The sequence below is a fragment of the Rhipicephalus microplus genome, chromosome 5 (assembly GCF_043290135.1).
Source record: "Rhipicephalus microplus isolate Deutch F79 chromosome 5, USDA_Rmic, whole genome shotgun sequence".
In the NCBI taxonomy this organism is placed as follows: domain Eukaryota; kingdom Metazoa; phylum Arthropoda; class Arachnida; order Ixodida; family Ixodidae; genus Rhipicephalus; species Rhipicephalus microplus.
This window is the reverse complement of record NC_134704.1, coordinates 67819925-67840630: the sequence shown is the minus strand read 5'-3', so window position 1 is coordinate 67840630 and position 20706 is coordinate 67819925. Positions and strand designations below refer to the sequence as shown.

General features: G+C 48.1%; 1 protein-coding gene across 1 annotated transcript; it reads right to left on the bottom strand.

Moving 5' to 3' along the window:
- Positions 1–2672: 2672 nt before the first annotated feature.
- On the bottom strand, positions 2673–18976 carry LOC142817495 (uncharacterized). Its single transcript, XM_075894511.1, has 2 exons — positions 18744–18976; positions 2673–3044 (listed from the first exon to the last, which is right to left on the bottom strand). The coding sequence occupies exons 1-2, from the start codon at positions 18894–18896 to the stop codon at positions 2673–2675; spliced, it is 525 nt and encodes a 174-aa protein (XP_075750626.1). The 5' UTR covers positions 18897–18976.
- Between the last annotated feature and the right edge of the window lie 1730 nt (positions 18977–20706).

Genomic DNA, 20706 nt, shown 5'->3' with positions numbered 1-20706 from the left:
CTGCCATCGCGGGGAACTCAGCCTCTAGTGCAGTCCAAGCGGAGAGCGTTCCCGGGTCAACCAGCCTGCACCAACTGGTCCTGTACGTGCTCGGCCCTGCTTGTGGCCTCGTACAGCTTCGCGGCACTGATTATGCTGATCACGAGCACCGGGCCCGGCCAGGACGTCCACGTCCACAACGGCGTCAAGTCCCCGACCAGCACCACCCCCACGAAGGAAGAGACGTACTGCGGGCACAGCTGTGAGGAGGAGGACATCACATATCAGAAACCACATCGACGATAGAATTCCTGAAAAAAGTAACTACAATCTACTGAGCAGAAAATTGAGACGGTAGAAGAATCGATAGCTTGGCTAGTTGGTAATATATTTCTGTATGATATGTACGCATAGTTTAGAACTCTCACATGCTTAATCGTCGTTTCGGGGCCGATGCAGAGCGCGGGGATGGCGAAGGGCAGCAGCACAAACAGTGTCACGGCCACCACGTAGATGGCGAGCAGATGCGAGTTCCGATGCAGCAAACTTAGGAAACGCGCAGTCGTGGCCGAGTGGTTATAGCGATGGACTTGAAACCCAGGAAGCCCACGATGATGACCAGCAGCGCCGGCACGAGCACCACGTGGGCGCGGGCTTTCGTTTGGTACACCTGCAGGGCCTTCATCAACTCCTCTTTTCCGCTGCTCCAGCTACAATTTTGGCTTCAGCAATTACTTGCACCACTGACCTGCTTGCTGAGCACTTGCTTTTCAGAAACAATAAATATTCCTTGTACCGCATAAGTTGTACTTCAGAAGCAACCATCTAGGACAAGCAGAGTGCGTGTGGATTACGTGTGTGTAGCTTTTGCCATCATGTGGAAGGGGGGGGGGGGTAAGCTGTGCCGCAGAGCACCCCCCTCCCCCTTCGCCCTTTTAGGAGAGTCCGAAATAAAACGAGCTTCGCAGTACACACGCTACTGCAAAGGTGGCAAAAAAAACTAAGGCAATGACGTAATTTCGACAACGACCTGCCTTTGGTTCTCCGTGTCATAGGGAGTCTTACAATATTTACTAGTGTAAACTGGCACTGTGATCATTCAGCTGCAATGGGAACAGGAGCGTAAGCAGATATCTCTTTGTGAATAGAGAGGGACACCTTGTTTTCAAGGGGGTGGGGGGAAGGCGCATATCCTTGAAATGTTCATTTTTCGCTCTGTGTGCCGGCGAAAAAACTTAGGCTGTGAGGGGGGGTGGACGGGCCTGGTGTGTTAACTCCTTGGTACGCTACTGCATGGTAATGATGGTTAGTACACGGATTGCGTTCATGTTTGCGGGCTTCAGACGCACTTGCAGCTTAGCTTCTTGCTGCGTTTTGATTTTGCTTCGAATAATGAAAAACGGACCAATGTGAACTCCTTGTGCCGATTTGAACTGCATGGTTAGGCAAAAAAAAAGTTCACAATGGTGAAGCGTAAACGTAACTTTTGCCTGATATTTGCGGCAAAGTGGATTCAGGCAACACAGAGCCAAACGCAGCCAGAAGTACGAAGCTTAGACAAATCTGTCTACTACCCATGATTCTCATGGTGGCTGAAGCAAAGTGCATTGATGCTCCCATAGACACTAGCTCCACAGTTCCCTCTAGAACATTTATAGAAAACTCTATGCCCCTGGCTTACGAGGATGAAAGTGCAGAATAAACACTTTTTGAAATGCAACTTAAAGGGGCCCTGCAACCCTTTCGCGGCATGACCTAAAAACGCTCTCGGGGCTCCTGAAAACACGATCCAAACATTGTAGTGAAACCCATGAATTAACAGTCAATCTTAAAGGTCAGCTAAAAATTGTTCCCTCATTTTTTTTCGAGTGATGCCGTATACCCACAAGACCACGCCATGTACCCAAATTTACGACCATTGACTGACGTCAGCGTCGTGAGGTGCGTAGTTACCGAGGTTCCCGCGTGCTCGCGATCACGCTTAAAGTAAGCCGCACGTTCGAAGTTCTCAAGGTCATGACGCGCCCGCGACGTAATTTCTTTCCCCTGTGCCATCCCTGCCTGCTTGGCTTGCAGCGCCATCGCCAGGGTGAAAGAAAGGAAGCAATTACAGCGTTAGAGAAATTAAAAGGGCGCTAAAGTGGAACGATGACTTTGTTTAGATTAGCAAAGTGCAGTCTGAGAATCCCATATGCTTCCCTATCATAAGTTCATTATTAGCGTAGAGAATGCAAAGTTAAAGTTTCACTTTTAAATTTTGCGCCAAAATATCTGCTGTGCGTCACATAAGAAACATCAAAATGTATTTTTGATATTTTCGCGGCATCGGCTCGATGAAATTTTCTCAGCTTTCGTACGCTAGCTCTATAGCACCAACAAATTGCAATGCACTTTTTTTGTATATTGGAAGTTCGGTAGGACACAGCAGACGCCCTCCAGATTTCCTACGTCACGGCTTTTTGTGAGAGACTCTCATGAAGACGTCACCACCCACATTTTCTTTTCGCGCGTTTTCCGGCTTGCTCGCGTCGCGGTATAAGAAGAATAGTGTTTTCCAGATTATGAAGTTGAAATTAACTAATGTGCGAATAGTTTCGCTCAGTAGTGTCCCTCGGCTCGTCCTTCACAGATTAATTTCCTGTGGCCGGAATTTCCTAAATTAATTAAACTCCTTTAATGAAAACCTTCGATGGTTATTTGTTGCAGGGCCCCTGGCAACACTTGGTGGTGGACGGGGCGGCGAGGATCGCTCCCATCCCTTGCCCGAGCACGCCTACGGCACGTGGTGCAGCTCTCACATGCTTAATCGTCGTTTCGGGGCCGATGCAGAGCACGGGGATGGCGAAGGGCAGCAGCACAAACAGTGTCACGGCCACCACGTAGATGGCGAGCAGATGCGAGTTCTGACGCAGCGAACCCAGGAAGCCCACGATGGTGACCAGCAGCGCCGGCATGAGCACCACGTGGGCGCGGGCTTTCGTTCGGTACACCTGCAGGGCCTTCATCAACTCGTCTTTTCCTCTGCTCCCGGACGCTGAATTGTTCCACGACTCCATGGAGGTCTCCTGCCCAAGATGAGAGGCAAAGTGAGGCTTCTGCTTCGGACAAGACAGCGAGATTTAGAATGCGGTCCCTGTGTCGTGCTTGGTAAAAAGAAGCGCCTCTTGTTGACACCTTTTCAACTAAACGTTACTGCACATGCTCACTGATATGAAAACAACAAACATGCCCTCCGAAAACTACTTTGAACATGTTTACCCTCCTACCCAAAACGTACAATTTGCTAGGAAAATAAATCAACCTTGTTTTTTTTTTGACTGATCCTTGGCTTACGACTGCATTTTCTGAAGACGAAAAGACTAACGTCATACCAGCGGTGACTGGGTTTGTACAACTCTGCAAACGTGCGCCAACTAGCCCAACGACAAGTTTTGACGAAAATTTAGTTTCGCACTTTTTTATGCAGGTAATGAAGTTTAATTAAAAGGATTGCGTGGTGACCTAAGCAGGCGTAAGGGTTGACAATGCCATATATAAGTGAATTTTGACAGGGGAAAAGGAAGAAATAAGCGAAGTTCCACTACTGTCACTCTCAATGGTGGCACCTACAGAGTTATGCGCAGGGGATGGAGTAGGGATTAAAAAAGATAGGGAGGAATAAAATGTATAAATATAGGGAGAGGCACAAGGACAGGAAAGATGGTCATGGTCCCATAAGTTCGAGGACGGGGCACCACTAAGCGAGAGCTCTTTTCGGCGTCAGGAGATGGCGTAGGGCGAGCCCGTCGGTCAGAGCTGCGTTGTCGTCGGAGATCGCAAGGGCAGAACCGTTCGGCACGAAATCCAGCGAGCGAGTCGATCATGCCAAAAATAAAAAAATGCCTGGTTATAACTTGCCAATGAAGCAGGCCTCGCCAACATGCAACACAAAGAAAAGATTTTGAACACCTGGTAGGGACTCACCAAGTACTGTTGTACGGGTTCGAGTTGCGAGTACAGCAACACATATCCTCTCTTAATCTCGTCTCTTAATCTCGTCTGTCGTATTCGTTTTAGCGCTGATTGGTCTTTTACTTGATTATGAACCTAATTTCTCAGGTTACCCAGTGCTGAACGCGGCTTCAAACAAGCACTGACACAAAGATCTTGCCATTTTTTGCGTGTGCGTGGCGATAGGTAGTTTAGGACCTACACCTCTTCTCATTCCGCATATTTTCCTTTCTCACTCCTTGCTGCGCCTTACTTCACACGACTATGCTTTGACTGTAAGCAGCCTTAGATGGCAGAGGGGTTAGAATATTCGGTTTCGGATTAATGGTATGCGGGTTCGAATCTAGCCACATCGCGAACTTTTTAGGGAAATTTTTTTCCTTTTTGTATATTTATGTCCGTCTCTACCTCCCCCTTTACCTCCTCTCACCATACACATCTCCTTCCACTCATTACCCTTTCCCATCCCATGCCACGCGTTGCTATACAAGGCAGTGCTGTGCTCTTCTAGCGTGCCCGAATAGCTGAGTGGTAAGGACATTTGTTTTCGAATGGGGAGTATGCAGGTGCGAATCCGGCCTCATCACAGACGTTTCCGCAAATATTTCTTTCTTTTTTATACGTTTATTTACTTCTCTGCCTCTCTCCTTTACCTCCTCTCACCATTAATATCTCTCCTGTCGCTCATTTCTCTTTCCTACTCCTTGCTACGCGTTACTATACAAGGCAGTGCTACCTTCTTCTAGCGTGTCTGGATAGCCGAGTAGTTAGGACGTTCGTTTCCTGATCGAGGGTATGGGGGTTCGAATTCCACCTCACTACGAGCTTCTCTCAGCCATAACTTTTTTCCTTATATCTGTTTCAATCTCTCCCCTCCTCCTTCACCTCGTCTCACTGTCTGAACTCCAGATATTATTATCTCTGTTTCTTGCTCCCTTCTCCTTCTCCTCATCCTCCTCCTCTCTCTCTCATTGCACTCATTCTCAGGGTTATTGGAAGCCACGTCGTAGTAGTAGAAACTGCTAAAATTCTGTGACCCTGGCACATGCCCATTTGTGATATTTTTCGGGCATGGAAAAAATTCTGTGACCCTGGCACATACCCATTTGTCATATTTTTCGGGCATGGGAAAGAAGAAGCGTCTGTTTAGAAGAACGCTTGTTTCTGCGCTCTGTATTTTTTAGTGAAATTATCGGTCTTTTGAGGTGCATCGCCTCCCCGTCTTGCGGTGATGGCCGTGGAGCATGCCAGAGGCCCGCCTGGTCACAGATCCTAACACCCGTCAACCACAAGGAAGCGAGCTGGCTCTCCTTGTGACACTGAGGACACCGATCTCTATTCTATGTCGGAAGACGACACATCCGATGACAGCTTTATACCTGTCCGGGGTAAGAGGGCGAAGAGAAGGACGGCGAATACAGCAGCATCAGCTCCTGCAAGCACAGTGACTGTGCAGTCAAGGCCTGCGCGCTGGCCGCATGTCATCATCTTCATGTCCAAAGATCCATCAAGCAACCTATGGCTTCTGAACAGGCAAGCCCTTTCCGTTGCTCTCGAATGTGTGGTGTCACATCAAATTAAGGACGTACGAGTAAACCCAAGGAAGAACATTCTCGCCATAGACGTGCACGATGTGAGTGCGCTAGGACAGCTGCAGCAAATGACTGAGCTAGGCGGCATTAAAATGAGCCCCTTTATCCCGATGGATGATAAATCAATTGCCGGTGTAATTTATGACATCGACATTGCCATTCCTAATGCTTACTTGTCTACCCTCATCAAGCCTGCAAACGAGGGAACTGTCATTACGCAAGTGCGGTGCCTTGTAAATACGCGCTGCGTATAAGTGTTTTTCAAGGGAGATTGCATACCGTCCCACGTTAAAGATGGACATTTCCGACATCCGGTTCGACCGTTCATCCAAAAGCCACTCAAACGTCATCAGTGCTTCAGGCTAGGACACGTCAAGGGCGTATGCTCCAACGTACGACTGTGTCCCCGCTGCACTGAACCTCATGATGAAAACGCCTGTCGGGCGACTACTCTGAAGTGCGCCAACTGCAGCGGTCCTCATGCTGCCTCGTCGAAATACTGTCCTCGAATCCAAAAGGAGCGCGCGGTTCTCAGACAAATGGCCCGAAACAACTCGACACACAGGGAGGCAGCCGAGGTAGTCTGGCGTCGGCGTCGACGTCGGCATCATCGAAAGTCTTCAAAGAAGGCACATTCCCGAAACGCTACTTCCCACTCTATAGCGGTTCCATCAAGTAGCGCCGCGAAAGGGCCCACCACTTCTACGAAAGAAACAGAGAAGCCTCCTTCTCTGGAGGAACGGTCCACGCTCCCGACGCGCTCTTCTGCCAAGGAACCTCTGCAGGTTGTGGCTACACCAGAGTCGTCTCCAGCCATGGAAGATTTGCCTAAAACTGATCGTCAAGTGATCTCGGTGCTGCATTCCCTCATAGAAAACATCTGAGCGATATTAGTAGACATGAAGACACCATCTGATCGAAGCGCACTTAACTTATTGGACGCCCTAAGCCCAGTGCTTGAATCTCTCCACTAGAAAATGGCTACTCACACCTCATCATTTCGTACAGAATTCAAGGCTGCATCCGTCATTCAATGGAACGCCAGAGGACCAAAATCACGCCTTTCAGATTTTCGTCAGTTTGTGTTTACCAACGTGTTTCATATCATCGTCATTTGTGAACCCATTTTGTCGAAACCAACAAGACTGTCGGGGTACGAAGCTGTCATGTCTTGAACAAACGGTGCGTGCAGCAAAATCATCGTCTTTGTTCGTCGTGAACTGACGTATGTTGTGCAACCAATTGCACCTCACGATGACAATCAGTATGTCTGCATCACTGTGAACAAGAACAAACTCATGTTTACTCTCATAGGCGTTTATATATCGCCGTCTAATGATCTCGATTCCAGGAGATTAGCGGATATTTTGAGAGTGTGCCCTGCACCATGGGACATCATAAGTGATTTAAATGCGCACAATCACGCATGGGGAAGTACGCGAACAAATGCAAGAGGATACAGGTTAGCAAACATCGCCTGCAACTATGGCCTTACACTCCTGAAATACGGTTGCCCCACTTTTCTTCGAGGGGTGACATACGGCAGCTGTCTCGACCTTGCCTTTGTCCCCAACTCCCTCGCGAGATACGTCAAGTGGTTTCCAGATGTTGAGACACGATGAAGTGATCACATTCCGATCTACCTTAACATCAAAGGCTTGTCTAGTTATGGTCCATGGATGCCCATTCGAGCAGTCCAATGGACCAACTTCAAATCTGACATGGAAGATGCTTGCAGCGATGGCCTACGATCTGGGTTAGAGCAAACAATTAAGAGCACAATGCAAAACGCCACTCGCACAGTGACGGTATCTTCCACACGAAACGACTTTGATATAGAGTTGGAGCGACTCCGATCACTGCGACCCCGGGCGGAGCATCGGTATCGGCGTACAAAATCAATTCACGATCTTAGGGCAGCCAGGAGGATGCGAAAGAAGATTCGGCGTCGCAAGGATAGATTATTGTCGGAACGATAGACAACGTTTTGACAGTCACTGGACCCTCGTAAGCCACTCTCGCACATTTGAAAACGGTGCAAGGTCTGCGTCTTCCTACGGAACAGCGTTTTCCATTCAAAGCGCTCGCGCTATTTCAAAGGAGGCAAGACATCAACGTCGAAGAGGATTTCTGTGCGCAGATCGCCAACCAAGCCACTCGTACAGATTCTCCAGTGAGAGGTGACGTCCCCCGTTCCCGTGACTACCACATGGTGGTCACGGGTACCCCTTTTACAATGGAGGAGCTCGAGGCGGCACTAGCTTTATGTAGGCGTTCAACTTCTCCGGGCCCTGATGGTATTCCGTACCAAGCCTTGTGCAACCTTGGGGAAGGTGCAAGGAGAGAACTGTTGAGCTTCTACAACATCTTGTGGCAGGATGGCAATGTTTCTGATGACTGGAAAGCAGGCCACTTGTTACCCATCTTGAAGCAGGGCAAATCCCCACTATAACTCACCTCATACCGCCCAATAGCACTGGCCAGCTGCGTAGGGAAGATAATGGAACGTATGATACTAGGCCGCCTGGAGTGGTATCTTGAATACTACAAGATTTATCCGAATTCAATGGCTGGTTTCCGGCACGACCGCTCTTCTATTGACAATGTGGTTGATCTAGCTTCGTACGTTCAGTACGAAAGATCCCATAAGCGACTATCTGCAGCTTTGTTTCTATATGTGAAAGACGCTTATGATAATGTACTACATGAAGCCATTTCGGGTGCTCTTGCGGTGGTTGGCCTTGGTGGTCGAGTATTTCGGTGAATTTCGAGTTACCTGGCTGCAAGATCATTCTTTGTGTTAACAGAAGATGGCCCAACTACGCGACGCTACACTTCCAGGGGTGTTCCTCAAGGCGGAGTTCTTAGCCCGACGCTATTCAATCTTGCACTAACTGGCCTTCCTGAATACTTGCCAAGCACCATTAAAATCTCAATATACGCAGACGACATCTGTGTGTAGACTTCGGCAGTCACACGTCCTCAGATACGTTCATGGCTTCAAAAAGCAGCAACTATGATTGCCAACTACTTGTTAAAACAAGGTCTCAGCATAACACCAGAAAAATGCGCACTGGTGGCCTTCATTTGCAAAGCAATGACCCCTTATGTCATCTCAATCTGCGGGCGAGCGATTTCTTACGCCAAAACCCACCGGTTTCTGGCCATCATTATTGATAGGGACCTCTGTTGGAGTCCACGTGTGACCTATATGAAGAAGCGCCTGACCACTATTTCCCAACTGTTCAAGTTCCTGGCAGGAAAGACGTGGGGGATGTCAGTAGACGCAATGATGGAGCTCTACAGAGCCCTGTTTCTCGGTTTCTTCAGATATAGCTTACCTGTACTTAGCAATACCTGCAAGACCAATGTTCGTGTTCTACAGGCAGTACAAGCTCAAGCACTGAGAGTGTGCCTCGGTCTGCCCAGATGTACGTCACCAGTAGCAACAATTGCAATTGCTGGTGACTATCCGATACAAACTCACATTGTTGTAAAGTCCTGAGAACGCACATCAGACACTTCGCATGTGCTCCCTGTCATCACCTTGCGCTGTTGCCTTCAGTGAGGCGCCAAGCATCGTTCGCCAAAATGATTGTGAAATACAACGATAAACTTCCCTCGGGCTTCAATCCTGCATCTAAACCATCCATACCCCTTTGGTGTCTTATTCGACCCACAGTGCATCTTAGTGTACCAGGGATCCGGAGGAAATCTGAGCTTTCGTCGCCCGTATTGAAACAACTGTCTCTTCTTCTTTTGCACGAGAAATATTCAGACAGCATACATGTATACACCGATGGTTCCACGAACCGCCAGTGTTCGTCAGGGGCAGTAGTTGTCCCAGCAAGAGGTGCTACCATCAACTTCAGGACTGACAACTCCACGGCATCTACAGCAGCGGAACTAGCTGCTTTGCGCGCTGCATTTTGTGTGGTCAATCGGGAACCACCGCAACAATGGTCGATTTTCAGCGACTCAAGGGCTGCCCTACAATCTGTGCTCTCAGCACTGCGTCGTTGCCATACAAACAGCTTGTTTTCGAAATTCGATGCCTTCTCCACACTTCGCACGAGAAAGGGCATCATGTGACGCTTCAATGACGGCCAAGTCACTGCGGCATCATAGGGAACGAACATGCCGATACTGCCGCGCGGGCAGCCCTTGGAGGAACACGAGAAGAAGCCATACCACTTTCGTCGACTGACGCTGCCAGTAATCTTCGACGACATGCGCGTGAAATCACGTTTTCACTATGGTGCCCACCCAACATCGATACGAATCGTCAACACCACCTGTCCTCTTTGATGGCTCTCCGCATGCCCACTGGATTCGACCGAAGAGAAGCCACCCTTCTTCATGGCTTATGGCTAGGAGTGGCATTTACAAAATCTTATTCCTTTGTCATAGGAATGGCCGACAACGCTCTCTGCGATGCCTGTCATTGCGAAGAGACGCTACACCACATCCTGTGTGACTGTCCGTTGTATGTAATCCAGAGACAGTCACTGGCGTCCGCTTTTGCACGCATCGACAACAGCCAAATGTCTGTGGACACTATTCCGTCAAGTGCCCGAGAGAAGACATTGCAACAGAAGGCGACGAAAGCTCTGTTGAAATTCCCACGCGACAAAGACTTGAACAAGCGTCTGTAACAGCAATGTCACGCACCGCGAAAGACAAGACTGGACTATACTGAGTGTGCGCGCGTGTGCTGCCGAATGTGCTGTGTTTCTCTCTTTCCCTCTCTGCTCTCTATCTTTTATCTTCCACATCCCTCTCCCATGCGCAGGGTAGCAAACCGGCTGCCTATAGGCTGGTTAACCTCCATGCCGTTTTCCCCCTATTTTCCTTCCTTTCGGGCATGGCATCACATTCCACACACATTGCGCCAAGCTTGAACAACTTCCCGGTTAGAAAGTCATACGAGTTATAACGAATCCCCTGGTGCTTCAGCTTCCCCGCAGTACATGTTCAAAACCAACCGAAAAAGTTCAGGCCTTTATCACCGCTGATAAGGTCCAACTTTTGTCTAATGTCACAGGTTGCATTGATATAGCGATCATGTGAAAAAATTGCCCTCCCAGCTGCTGTACTTCGCCTAATTGACTTGCTTCGCCGCAATGCATGTTCAAAACCAGCCGAAAAAGTTGAGGCCTCTATCACCGCTGATAAGGCCCAACTTTTGTCTGACGTCACATGTTGCAATGATAAAGCGATCTTATGAAGAAATAGCCCTACCAGCTCCTATACTTCACCTGATGGGCTTGATTCGCCGCAATATATGTCGGAAACCAGCCGTAAAAGTAGAGGCCTCTATCACCGCTGATAAAGCGCCACTTATGTCTCACGTCACAGTTGCAACGACTGAGCTATCATATGAAAAAAAAAGCACTGCCAGCTACTATGCCTCACCTGATGTGCTTGCTTCGCTGCAACACATGTTGGAAACCAGCCGAAAAAGTTGAGGCCTTTATCACCTCTGATAAGCCCCAACGTTTTTTGGCTAGTTTGCGGCATGTATTGCGGTGAAGCAAGCATATTAGGAGATCCATAGTAGCTTGGTGGGCGATTTTTTCACATGATGGGTGCAGGCGGTGACGTCAGGAAAAAGTTTCGCTTTATCAGGGACGATAAGGGCTCAACTTTTGCGAGTGCTTTTGGACATGCATTGTGGCAAAGCAAGCACATCAGGTGAAGCATAGCAGTTGGGAGGGCCATTTTTTCATATGATCTTTCTATCGTCCCAGCCTGTAACATCAGACAAGAGTTGGGCCTTATCAGCGGTGATAGAGGCCTCAACTTTTTCGGCTGGTTTTAACATGTATTGCAGCAAAGCTAGCCCATCAGGTGAAGTATAGCAGCTGGGAGGGCAACTTTTTAATAAGATTGTTGTATCGTTGCATCCTGTGACGTCACACAAATGTTGGGCCTTATCAGTGGTGATAGAGGTCTCAACTTTTTCGGTTGGTTTTGAACATGCGTTGCGGCGAAACAAGCCCATCAGGTTAATTATAGCAGCTGGGGGGGGGGGCAATTTTTTATATGATCGCTCTATCGTTGCAACCTGCTACGTCGGACTAAATTTGGGCCTTATCAGCGGTGATAGAGACCTCCACTTATTCGGCTGGTTTTGAACATGTATTGCGGCGAAGCAAACCCATCAGGTGAAGTATAGCAGCTGGGAGGGCAATTTTTTCATATGATCGCTCTATCGTTGCAACCTGTGGCGTCAGACAAAAGCTGGGCCTTATCAGCGGTGATAGAGGCCTCAACTTATTCGGCTCGTCTTGAACATGTATTGTGGCGAAGCAAGCCCATCAGGTAAAGTATAGCAGCTGGGAGGGCAACCTTTGCATATGATCGCTCATTCGTTGCAACCTGTGACGTCAAACAAAAGTTGAGCCCTATCAGGGGCGATAAGGGCTCAACTTTTTTTAGTGCTTGTCGACTTGTATCGCGTCGGCGCAAGCTAGTCAGGGGAAGTTTTTGTAACTCATAAGGACCTTTTGACTTGATGTCTTGTGGTGGTGAGCTTTGACGTCAGGCAGCAGTCGGACCTTTTCAGAGGTGATAAATGCCTCAACGCTGACCTCCAAGGTGAGTAAAAAATTACAGAAAAGGCACGAAGCTTGCTGGGATTCGAACACGGATCCTCCTGACCCAGAGCCAACAGCACTATTCATTGTGCCACAGGACTGTGCTTCCAGGGTTGAGTCCCCGGTACCAAATAATGCTTACTTTCTCACCGAGTAAAAACAAAAAAGACTCATTGTTTCCGAATTCTCGGAAACAATGAGTTTCCGAGAATTCGAACATGGAACTTTCTGATCCGAAGCTAACCGCACTAGTCATTCCGCCTCATTACCGGACTTGCAAGCTCAAATCCCAGAGATGAACAATGCTTACTTCCTCGCCGGGTAAAAAAGAAAAAGAAAAGGTCAACGAACCAGCAGGGATTCGAACGTGGAACCTCCTCATCCATAGCCCTCCACGATACCCATTGCGCCACAATACTGGACACGTTTAGGTTGACTCCCAGAACCAATAATGCTTACTTTATAGCTGAGTAAAAAAATAGGAATGAGCTTGGTGGGATTCGAACGTGGAACCTTCTGATCTGTAGCCAACTGCACTATACAATGCGCCACAAGACCAAACTTGCGATCCTGATTCCGAGGGAGCAAACAATGCTTACTTTCTCGCTGAGTAAATAAAAAAAAGAAGAAGAAAAAGGAAATGATTGTGTTGGGGATTTGAACGAGGAACCTCCTCAATAAAACTTGTTGAGTAGATGGTTATTGAACATATTGTAATATATTTAGCGCAACCTTGACTCTCACACACAAGCAAACACTCACGCATCCACCCGAGTAACACACACGACACACACCTCCTACCCGCCACCAAGCGCACCATCAATTGCACCACATAACTGGACTTGCAAGATTGACTCCCAGGGACCAAACAATAATTTATCACTTGTACGTGGACGTGAGGCAGGGTTGGAGGGAGACGACGAGGAAGAAGAGGTTAGAAATAAAGAAGATGGCTGACACCCCAGCCTAGTACTGTGTATTATTACAAATTGACGCAGCCGCTTATACTTTCTGTGCGGACATTCAAGATGTGGGTGGACTTCAGCATTGGAGCAAATCAACGCGGTGGCATCCGGATCTTGACCGCAACGCCTCAAGATGAAGAGGAACTAGCTCTTCCGAAAGCAGTGAGAACTGACGCATTTGTTTCCTATCTAAGCACTAAAATGAAGCTCACTCCAGACGATTTACTTGCTGAAAGAACGGTGAGGATCAACATGAAACTTCAGGATTGTGAGAATTTCGTGCTGACTCCAGTAAGAAACGACGCGAAGCCTGCTACCGCTGCTTCACCAGACAGTTCCGTCGAGCTGATCAACAAGTTTCTTGAACTGCACCAAGAACAGAATAGGCAGCAAAATGATTTAATGCGCTTGCTTGTAAACGCGACGGAAAAATTAAGCAGACCGAGTCGCGAACAAGTGAAGCCAGACATTTTTGACGGAGAGTCTAGTAGTCCCGAGTCCTGGCTCACGTTTTACGAGTATGCATGCAATGAGAACTACTGGCACAGCGACGAAGATAAAGTGAAAAACATGCGACTATTCCTATCGGGCATAGCAAAGAGTTGGTACGAATGGCGTCTCAACGCTCACAGCAACAAACCATGGATAGAGTGGAAAGCAAGCTTTCTGAGCTCCTTCATCGAGAACAAGGTATTGCTATGGGACAAAGCAATCACGTTCAACTACAGGTCTGGATCTGCACTCAGGTATTTTTATGAGAAAAGGCGCTTGCTAGTGCTGGCGGACTCATCTTTGCCTGAGACGTCTGTGGTTCCGCTTATCATTCATGGTTTAAGTCCGGATCTCCAGAAGCAAATACAAATGCGAGAACCCAAGACGGTCGAAGAACTTCTGCAGGGAATGCGAAACCTCTACCTCCAGGACCTAGGAACGCAGCGTCAACCCATGACACCTGCTGCAAGAAATACCGGGGCCACACGAGCTGAGGAACGACGCCCGCTTGCAAGCTGGAGACCTACTGCAACACCCGTATCCTTTTTGACCGCCCCGGGAGGCTCAGACCATGGCGAAGAGTTAGATGACGTAACAAAAAACTAAATATAGAGGGTCTCGGCTTCCACCTGACGACATCAAGAGAAGCTGTTTATTTGTCTGATACAAGTCTATTGTACATATCTGTTTTTGTGGATGGAAAGGAACGGAATGCGTTAGTTGACAGCGGAGCAAGCGTCATGGTTATTAACGCAAATATTGTTGAGAGGGCGAAAGTAAAAGAGGGAAGACCAGTAGAAGTACACGGATACGATGGAAGACGAGATGTCCACGGTAAATGGACTTGTATAACCATATCGTGTCTCGGCAACACTGTCACTGCGCAAGCACTGGTACTCGACGGAGTTCCGTATGAACTACTGCTTTCACGTCCAGTCATCAGTGCACTTCGCCTTAATATCTACTGGACAGGTGAAATTACCACAGAAGAAAAGCGCCGCGCTGTCAACGCTGCAGTTTCGCCTTCAAGGACTCCGCGGAAACCATCGTCAGGTGAAGATGTTAGGACGCTTTACCCGTAATTGCTGTGCCTGAAAGGATATCCTACAGCAACTACGAAGTTTGAGGTTCCATTCCAGCTCAGTGATACGACGGTGGTGAGAAAAAAGCCCTATAATATGTCACGAGAGAAGACAGTGTGGCTTCAGAACGAGATTCAAAAAATGTTGGATGCGCAGATTATGCGTCCATCCACGTCTACGTTCGCTTCACCCATCACCATTGCACTGAAGGAAGATGGAAGTCTTCGACTCTGCACGGACTACAGACAAATTAATAAGCAAGCTGAGCTTTTTTCCGTTTCCGATGCCACGTATAGACTCTATCATAGATGACACGGGTGGCTGCAGAGTTTTCTCGCGCATTGGCCTATGTAAAGGATTTTGGCAAGTTCCGATTTCTGAAAAGTGCAAGAAATATTCTGCCTTCATCACGCCCTTTGACATATATGAGTATAACCAACTTCCATTTGGATGAAAGAACTCACCCGCTTGGTTCCAGAAAATAATGAACGACGTCTTGCGACCGTTTATCGGGAAGTTTTGTAACGTCTACATAGACGATATATTAGTATATTCCCGCAACGAGGAAGAGCACTCAAACCATCTGGCTAGTGTACTTCAAGCACTTTGTGACGCCGAGCTCAAAGTTAATGACAAGAAGAGTGAGTTTTTTCAAAGTAAAGTGGTGTTTCTTGGAAGAGTATTTGACGGCCAAACCAAGGCAACAAAACAGGAATCAGTTGAACGAATCGCAAAAATGCAGAAGCCATATGACTCGCACTCTTTGCGGGTATTTCTGGGTCTTGCAGGGCATTTCCGGCCATTCATTAGAGATTATGCGACCGAAACCAAATGCCTTACAGAAATGACTAAGAAGAATGTGCCATTTCAGTGGACAGCAGAGTGTGAATCTGTTTATCACAGCCTTGTGACTATTATTTCATCGGATCCGGTCCTGACTCTTCCAGACTTTAAGTTGCCCTTTGAACTGAACACCGATGCTTCTTATTATGGCACAGGCGCATTGCTTTACCAGAGAGATACCAACTCTCCACGGAGCCGTCAACAGAGGGTCGTCGGGTACTATTCGTACACATTTTCGAAAACTCAACTGAACTACACGACTACAGAGAAGGAAGCCTTGGCAGTCCTAATGGCCGTACGCTATTTTAGACCTTACCTGGATGGCAGGAGCTTCAAGCTCTTTACGGATCACCAAGCCTTAACGTATATACTTAACCTCGCCGAGCCTCGAGGAAAAATTGCTAGGTGGGTGAGTGAACTCCAGCAGTTTACTTTCATGGTCCACCACAGGCCTGGAGAACACCTCAAGGACGCAGATGCGCTTTCAAGACTTGCGGTAGTTCCGGATCATAAAAATGTCAACGCAACATTTTTGTGGGAGGGAACTGAAGAACTTAAGTTCCATAACGGAAAGTTCACAGTCCCAGAAACAATGGTGCCTCGAATTTTGGAGCTCTATCACGACTCCCCGCACTCAGGTGGACATGATGGCTTTTGGAGGACATATCACAAGATTCGTCAGCGTTTCCAGTGGAAACACATGAAAGAGGACGTTCAAAGGTATGCTCAGTCTTGTCATCAATGTCAAGTTCAAAAAGCCAAGTACCTTCAGAGAACAGACGAGATGGTTTCGCCTCAACATTCCGACGTACCATTTGAAGTCATTCATCTGGATTTCGCAGAGCTCAAGAAGAAAGCTGCAGGAGTAAGAAGAACGCAGTCTTTCCTAGTGGCAATAGACCAGTGCACAAGAATAGTGGCTGCACGGCCGGGAAGGGAAGACGCAAGGAATGTGATCGCTCTTTTGAGTCGGGAGATGTTCAAGAATACGAAAATAGTAATATCAGACAATGGGCCAGCGTTTCTCAGTCAGCGTTTGCAAGATTGGGCGAAGGAATGAGGAGTTGTATTGCGACGCTGCGCTCCGTACCATCCTGCAGGAAATGGCATGGCTGAAAGAATCATTCGGGATTTGAAGCAGTTCGTTTCAATGTATCCAGGTTTTCAGGGTGGATGGAAGTGCTGCTTGGAGGCAGCTGTCGCTCATCACAATCGGTCGCACACTGCGAGCATCGGCTGTAGTCCATATTTTGCAGCTTTCGGAAAGGTACCAGTGCTTCCTGCTGATCAAGAACTTTGCATTGCAGACCGCCTGCAATTGTGCGAAAAACGAAAACCTTCGGAAGCCTACCAGCGATACCGGGAAAGTATGAAGAATAACTTTGACCGTCGCCACAACACGCGGATACCTCAGATACAACTGAACGATCTGGTGCTTGTCAGAAAAGGCCTTCCCGGCACAAAGCAGGTGTACATGGGACCTTATCGCGTGGTACAGATCTCAGTGCAACATGGCGTTCTCAAAAGGGTCGGTTACACCAAAGATGATGGTGTGCTGGAGTTTGCGACCATTGGAAACGTTTTCAAGTATCACCACAGGAGGGATGAGTCTTCAAAGAGGGGGAGTGTACGTGGACGTGAGGCAGGGTTGGAGGGAGACAAGGAGGAAGAAGAGGTTAGAAATAAAGAAGATGGCTGACACCCCAGCCTAGTACTGTGTATTATTACATCACTGAGTAAAAAAAGGAAGTGAGCCTGCCGGAATTCGAACGTGGAATCTCCTGGCTGAGCGTCTGCTTCAAATATGGGAGGTGCAGGATTCGATTCTCAGTGCAGGCTGGAGGCCACTGTATTCTAAAGGTAGAGTGATCGAGTGCCCGGGCTTGGCTCGGTTTTTTGTGTGGTACTGAACTCACCCTGCACACCAGTTTAAAGTAGGTACGAGTGGGTTTCATACTGGTGCAACGGCAGTACGATGCTGAAATCGCTCATGGGGCGGGGGATGGAGGGGGTGGGGCACTCTACATAGCGGTATGGAACTTGGTGGCATGGGACCCCCGGGTCTCACCGTCCCATATGATTCTAGTGTGTGCCCCCTATAAAAAACTTTGTTTATGGAAATAAAAGGCACACCACAATCTTAAGGTCTATAAGGACCACCCGCAATGTTGTTCTGTGCATTACTTCTGTCCAGTTTGACAAATTATGTGATAGCACGTACGTCTGAGTTTTCGCAGTAAGATGTCTGGAAGACTTCCTGATCTTCCAGCAATCCCAGCCAAGTTTTGCGAGCCTCCAACCTTTTGGTTATCAACTGAACATTATACACACTCGGCAATCAGCATGGCACAAGATGTGACGTTTAGATCGTGGTCTGATCACTACTGCGCGTCATTATCGTTTGCAGGGCAAAGGGGCCCTGCAACACGTTTTGACCACGGTCAGAAAACGCTGCCGATCAGCAGTTGAGGCTCCGGAGGACACGCGAGCCGAATATTATGGCGCAGCATGCCCAACATATAGTCTAAAAGTCAGCCAAATATTGTTTTCTCTGCTCTCGACAAATGACCGAAGAGGCTCGAAAATCACTCGTCACAGCCTTTGTATCAGTCATTGGCTCATTCGAGCATGGCGTGCTCTGTTGTTACAGGGATCGCCGCGGGAGGCCGCGACTTGTACACGCGTGCGCTTGCGATTGCACTAAAAAGCTCGAAAAGCGGAAAAGTCACACATTTGAGGGGGTGGGGGAGAGAAAAAAAGTGCTCACGGCAACGAGGCGTGTGTGACACATATTCTTTGCCCGTTCTATCCCTCCCAGCTTAGCTTCCAGCGCTTTTGTCGGGACGACAGAAAAGAGATTGCAGTAACAGCAAGAGACAAATCTTTGTAACTCCGCTCCAGTATGTTTTGTTCGTGCTCCGCTTGTTTAGCTCCCCTTCGTTCCACGTTAAATTTCAACACTCACGGATCGTGAGTGTTGCGTTGGGGTCGATGGAAAAGGAAACGTTCGAACAACGGAGAAACATTCATTTGCGCACCGTCAACCTAACCCCAATGCCGGGGAACGCGAAGAAGCATGTACCGGAGCGCCAGGCAAAACTGCAATGGAGTAGCCCCGAATACGCGTTCAACACTCACCACTGCGCATATCAAGACGACGCATGAGACTCCGATGGCTAAGGTGCCGATGATGAGGCTTACCTGGTAGTGGAGCGGCTTAAAGTTGTCACGAAGCACTTCGTCTTCTTCCTCCTCCTCGTCCTCTTCGTCACTCCAGTCGTCGTCGTCGCTCAGGTCAGCGTCAGCGACGACGTCCAATGCGTCTACCACGCCGGGAATTTCGGGCACCTGCATGCCGACAACGTCACACACTCAAATTTAAATCAAGATGGTTCTCCTGCGTGCTACTGCGGGCTCCGTGAGTCGTTCTCGAGAGAGACTGTCCACGAAGCCATCCTCGCTTGCTTGCTCGAGTGCTTGCCCCTTAGTACTTATGATGATGATGATGATGATGATGACCGTTCTGGTATGATTGGCACATACCCTCACTCTGGCGGATCACTTGCCCCATTCAGGGGCCAATGTGTAGGTCTCATCATATGATCTTAATTCTTTAGAGAGAGATAGAGAACAAATTTGTTTATAGAAAGGCCAAGAGGTCTGCTTGAGCTACAGTTAGTGTATTGCTTGCTTCTCTACAGTGGGAAAGGGTGGAAACGGAATAAAACAGCGATGAATGACATCGGTAAGTTAGGGAAGTGATACTATAGTCCCGTCATGCTGGACGACGAAATAATTTTATAATGCGAATTCAAAGAAAACTGGTAGGGTACCTATTACAGAACACCTATGCACTTATGGTAACATCTGCAACAGCCCAGGCTCTGAGAATGAGGGCCCGGCAGACCTCGGAGGGAGAGCGCGTCGCGAAGGGTGCTTTCCACTGCTCCGGGGTACGGGGTACGGGTGGACCAGGCAGAGGCACACCTCAAGGAGCTGTGATTTCACCAGCATTCTTTAATATCGCTATGTCAGGTCTCTCTAAACAACTTGAGCAAGTTGAGGATTTGCGCCATGCCATCTATGCCGATGATATCACGCTGTGGACGTTTCTGGATCCCGACGTCATAGTGGAGCAAATCTACACACGCGCATTTAGTCTAGTGGCTTCTAAGAAGAACATTACCATTAATATAAACACATTTGCGTTGTTTACGTCAGAGACAAGTAAGTACCTAAAACACCATCATCGGTTAATGGTCTACTAGAAAACCGTTCAATCGACTCTGGACACGCATGATATATGCGTTCAAGTGTTTCTTGTAATTGTTAGTCACCATGATCGCCATCGTTTTGACTGGCCGATGAAGCGTGCATAACATCTTGCAAAGGTCACACCAAAACCCGCCGCGGTGGTCTAGTGGCTAAGGTACTCGGCTACGGACCCGCAGGTCGCGGGATTGAATCCCAGCTGCGGCGGCTGCATTTCCGATGGAGGTGGACAAGTTGTAGGACCGTGTGCTCAGGTTTGGGTGCACGTTAAAGAACCCCAGGTGGTTGAAATTTGCGGAGCCCTCCACTATGGCGTCTCTCATAATCATATGGTGGTTTTGGGACGTTAAACCCCACATGTCAATAATCAATCAAAGGTCACACCAAGATGAATCCGGTCAACCATACACGTGATGTTTCACTTTAGCTCGTAAAATATGCGGGAGCTCATTTCCGAGTCTCGTTTATGCAGTACCCTGTGCCATTGTTCTGGGTGGCTCCAGTGTTCTGATGTAGAGCTCCAGTATAACTATGTGGCATGAGTTAGATGGAAGATTGATAATCCTAATGAATCCCTGTTATAAACTTTGAAATTACTATGCTCTGTAACTTTTCACAAACGTCCTGCATGCTGAGACTGATGACCTCAGATGGATGGCGCTCACCCCCAGATGAGGATGGGCCAAGAACCAGGTGGCAGGATACTTAAATGAAACTAAAATGAAATTAAAGCCAATCTGAAAAATTTGTTTAGAGATAAAACTGCCAATAAAGAAAAATGGTTGCTGAGCAAGTGGTCAAAAGATCTCTTGTTCCTGACAAACATAGCTACGAGTTATACATGCGTATGCATGATTCGTCAGCGAGAACAAAGATACCACTACCACCATCG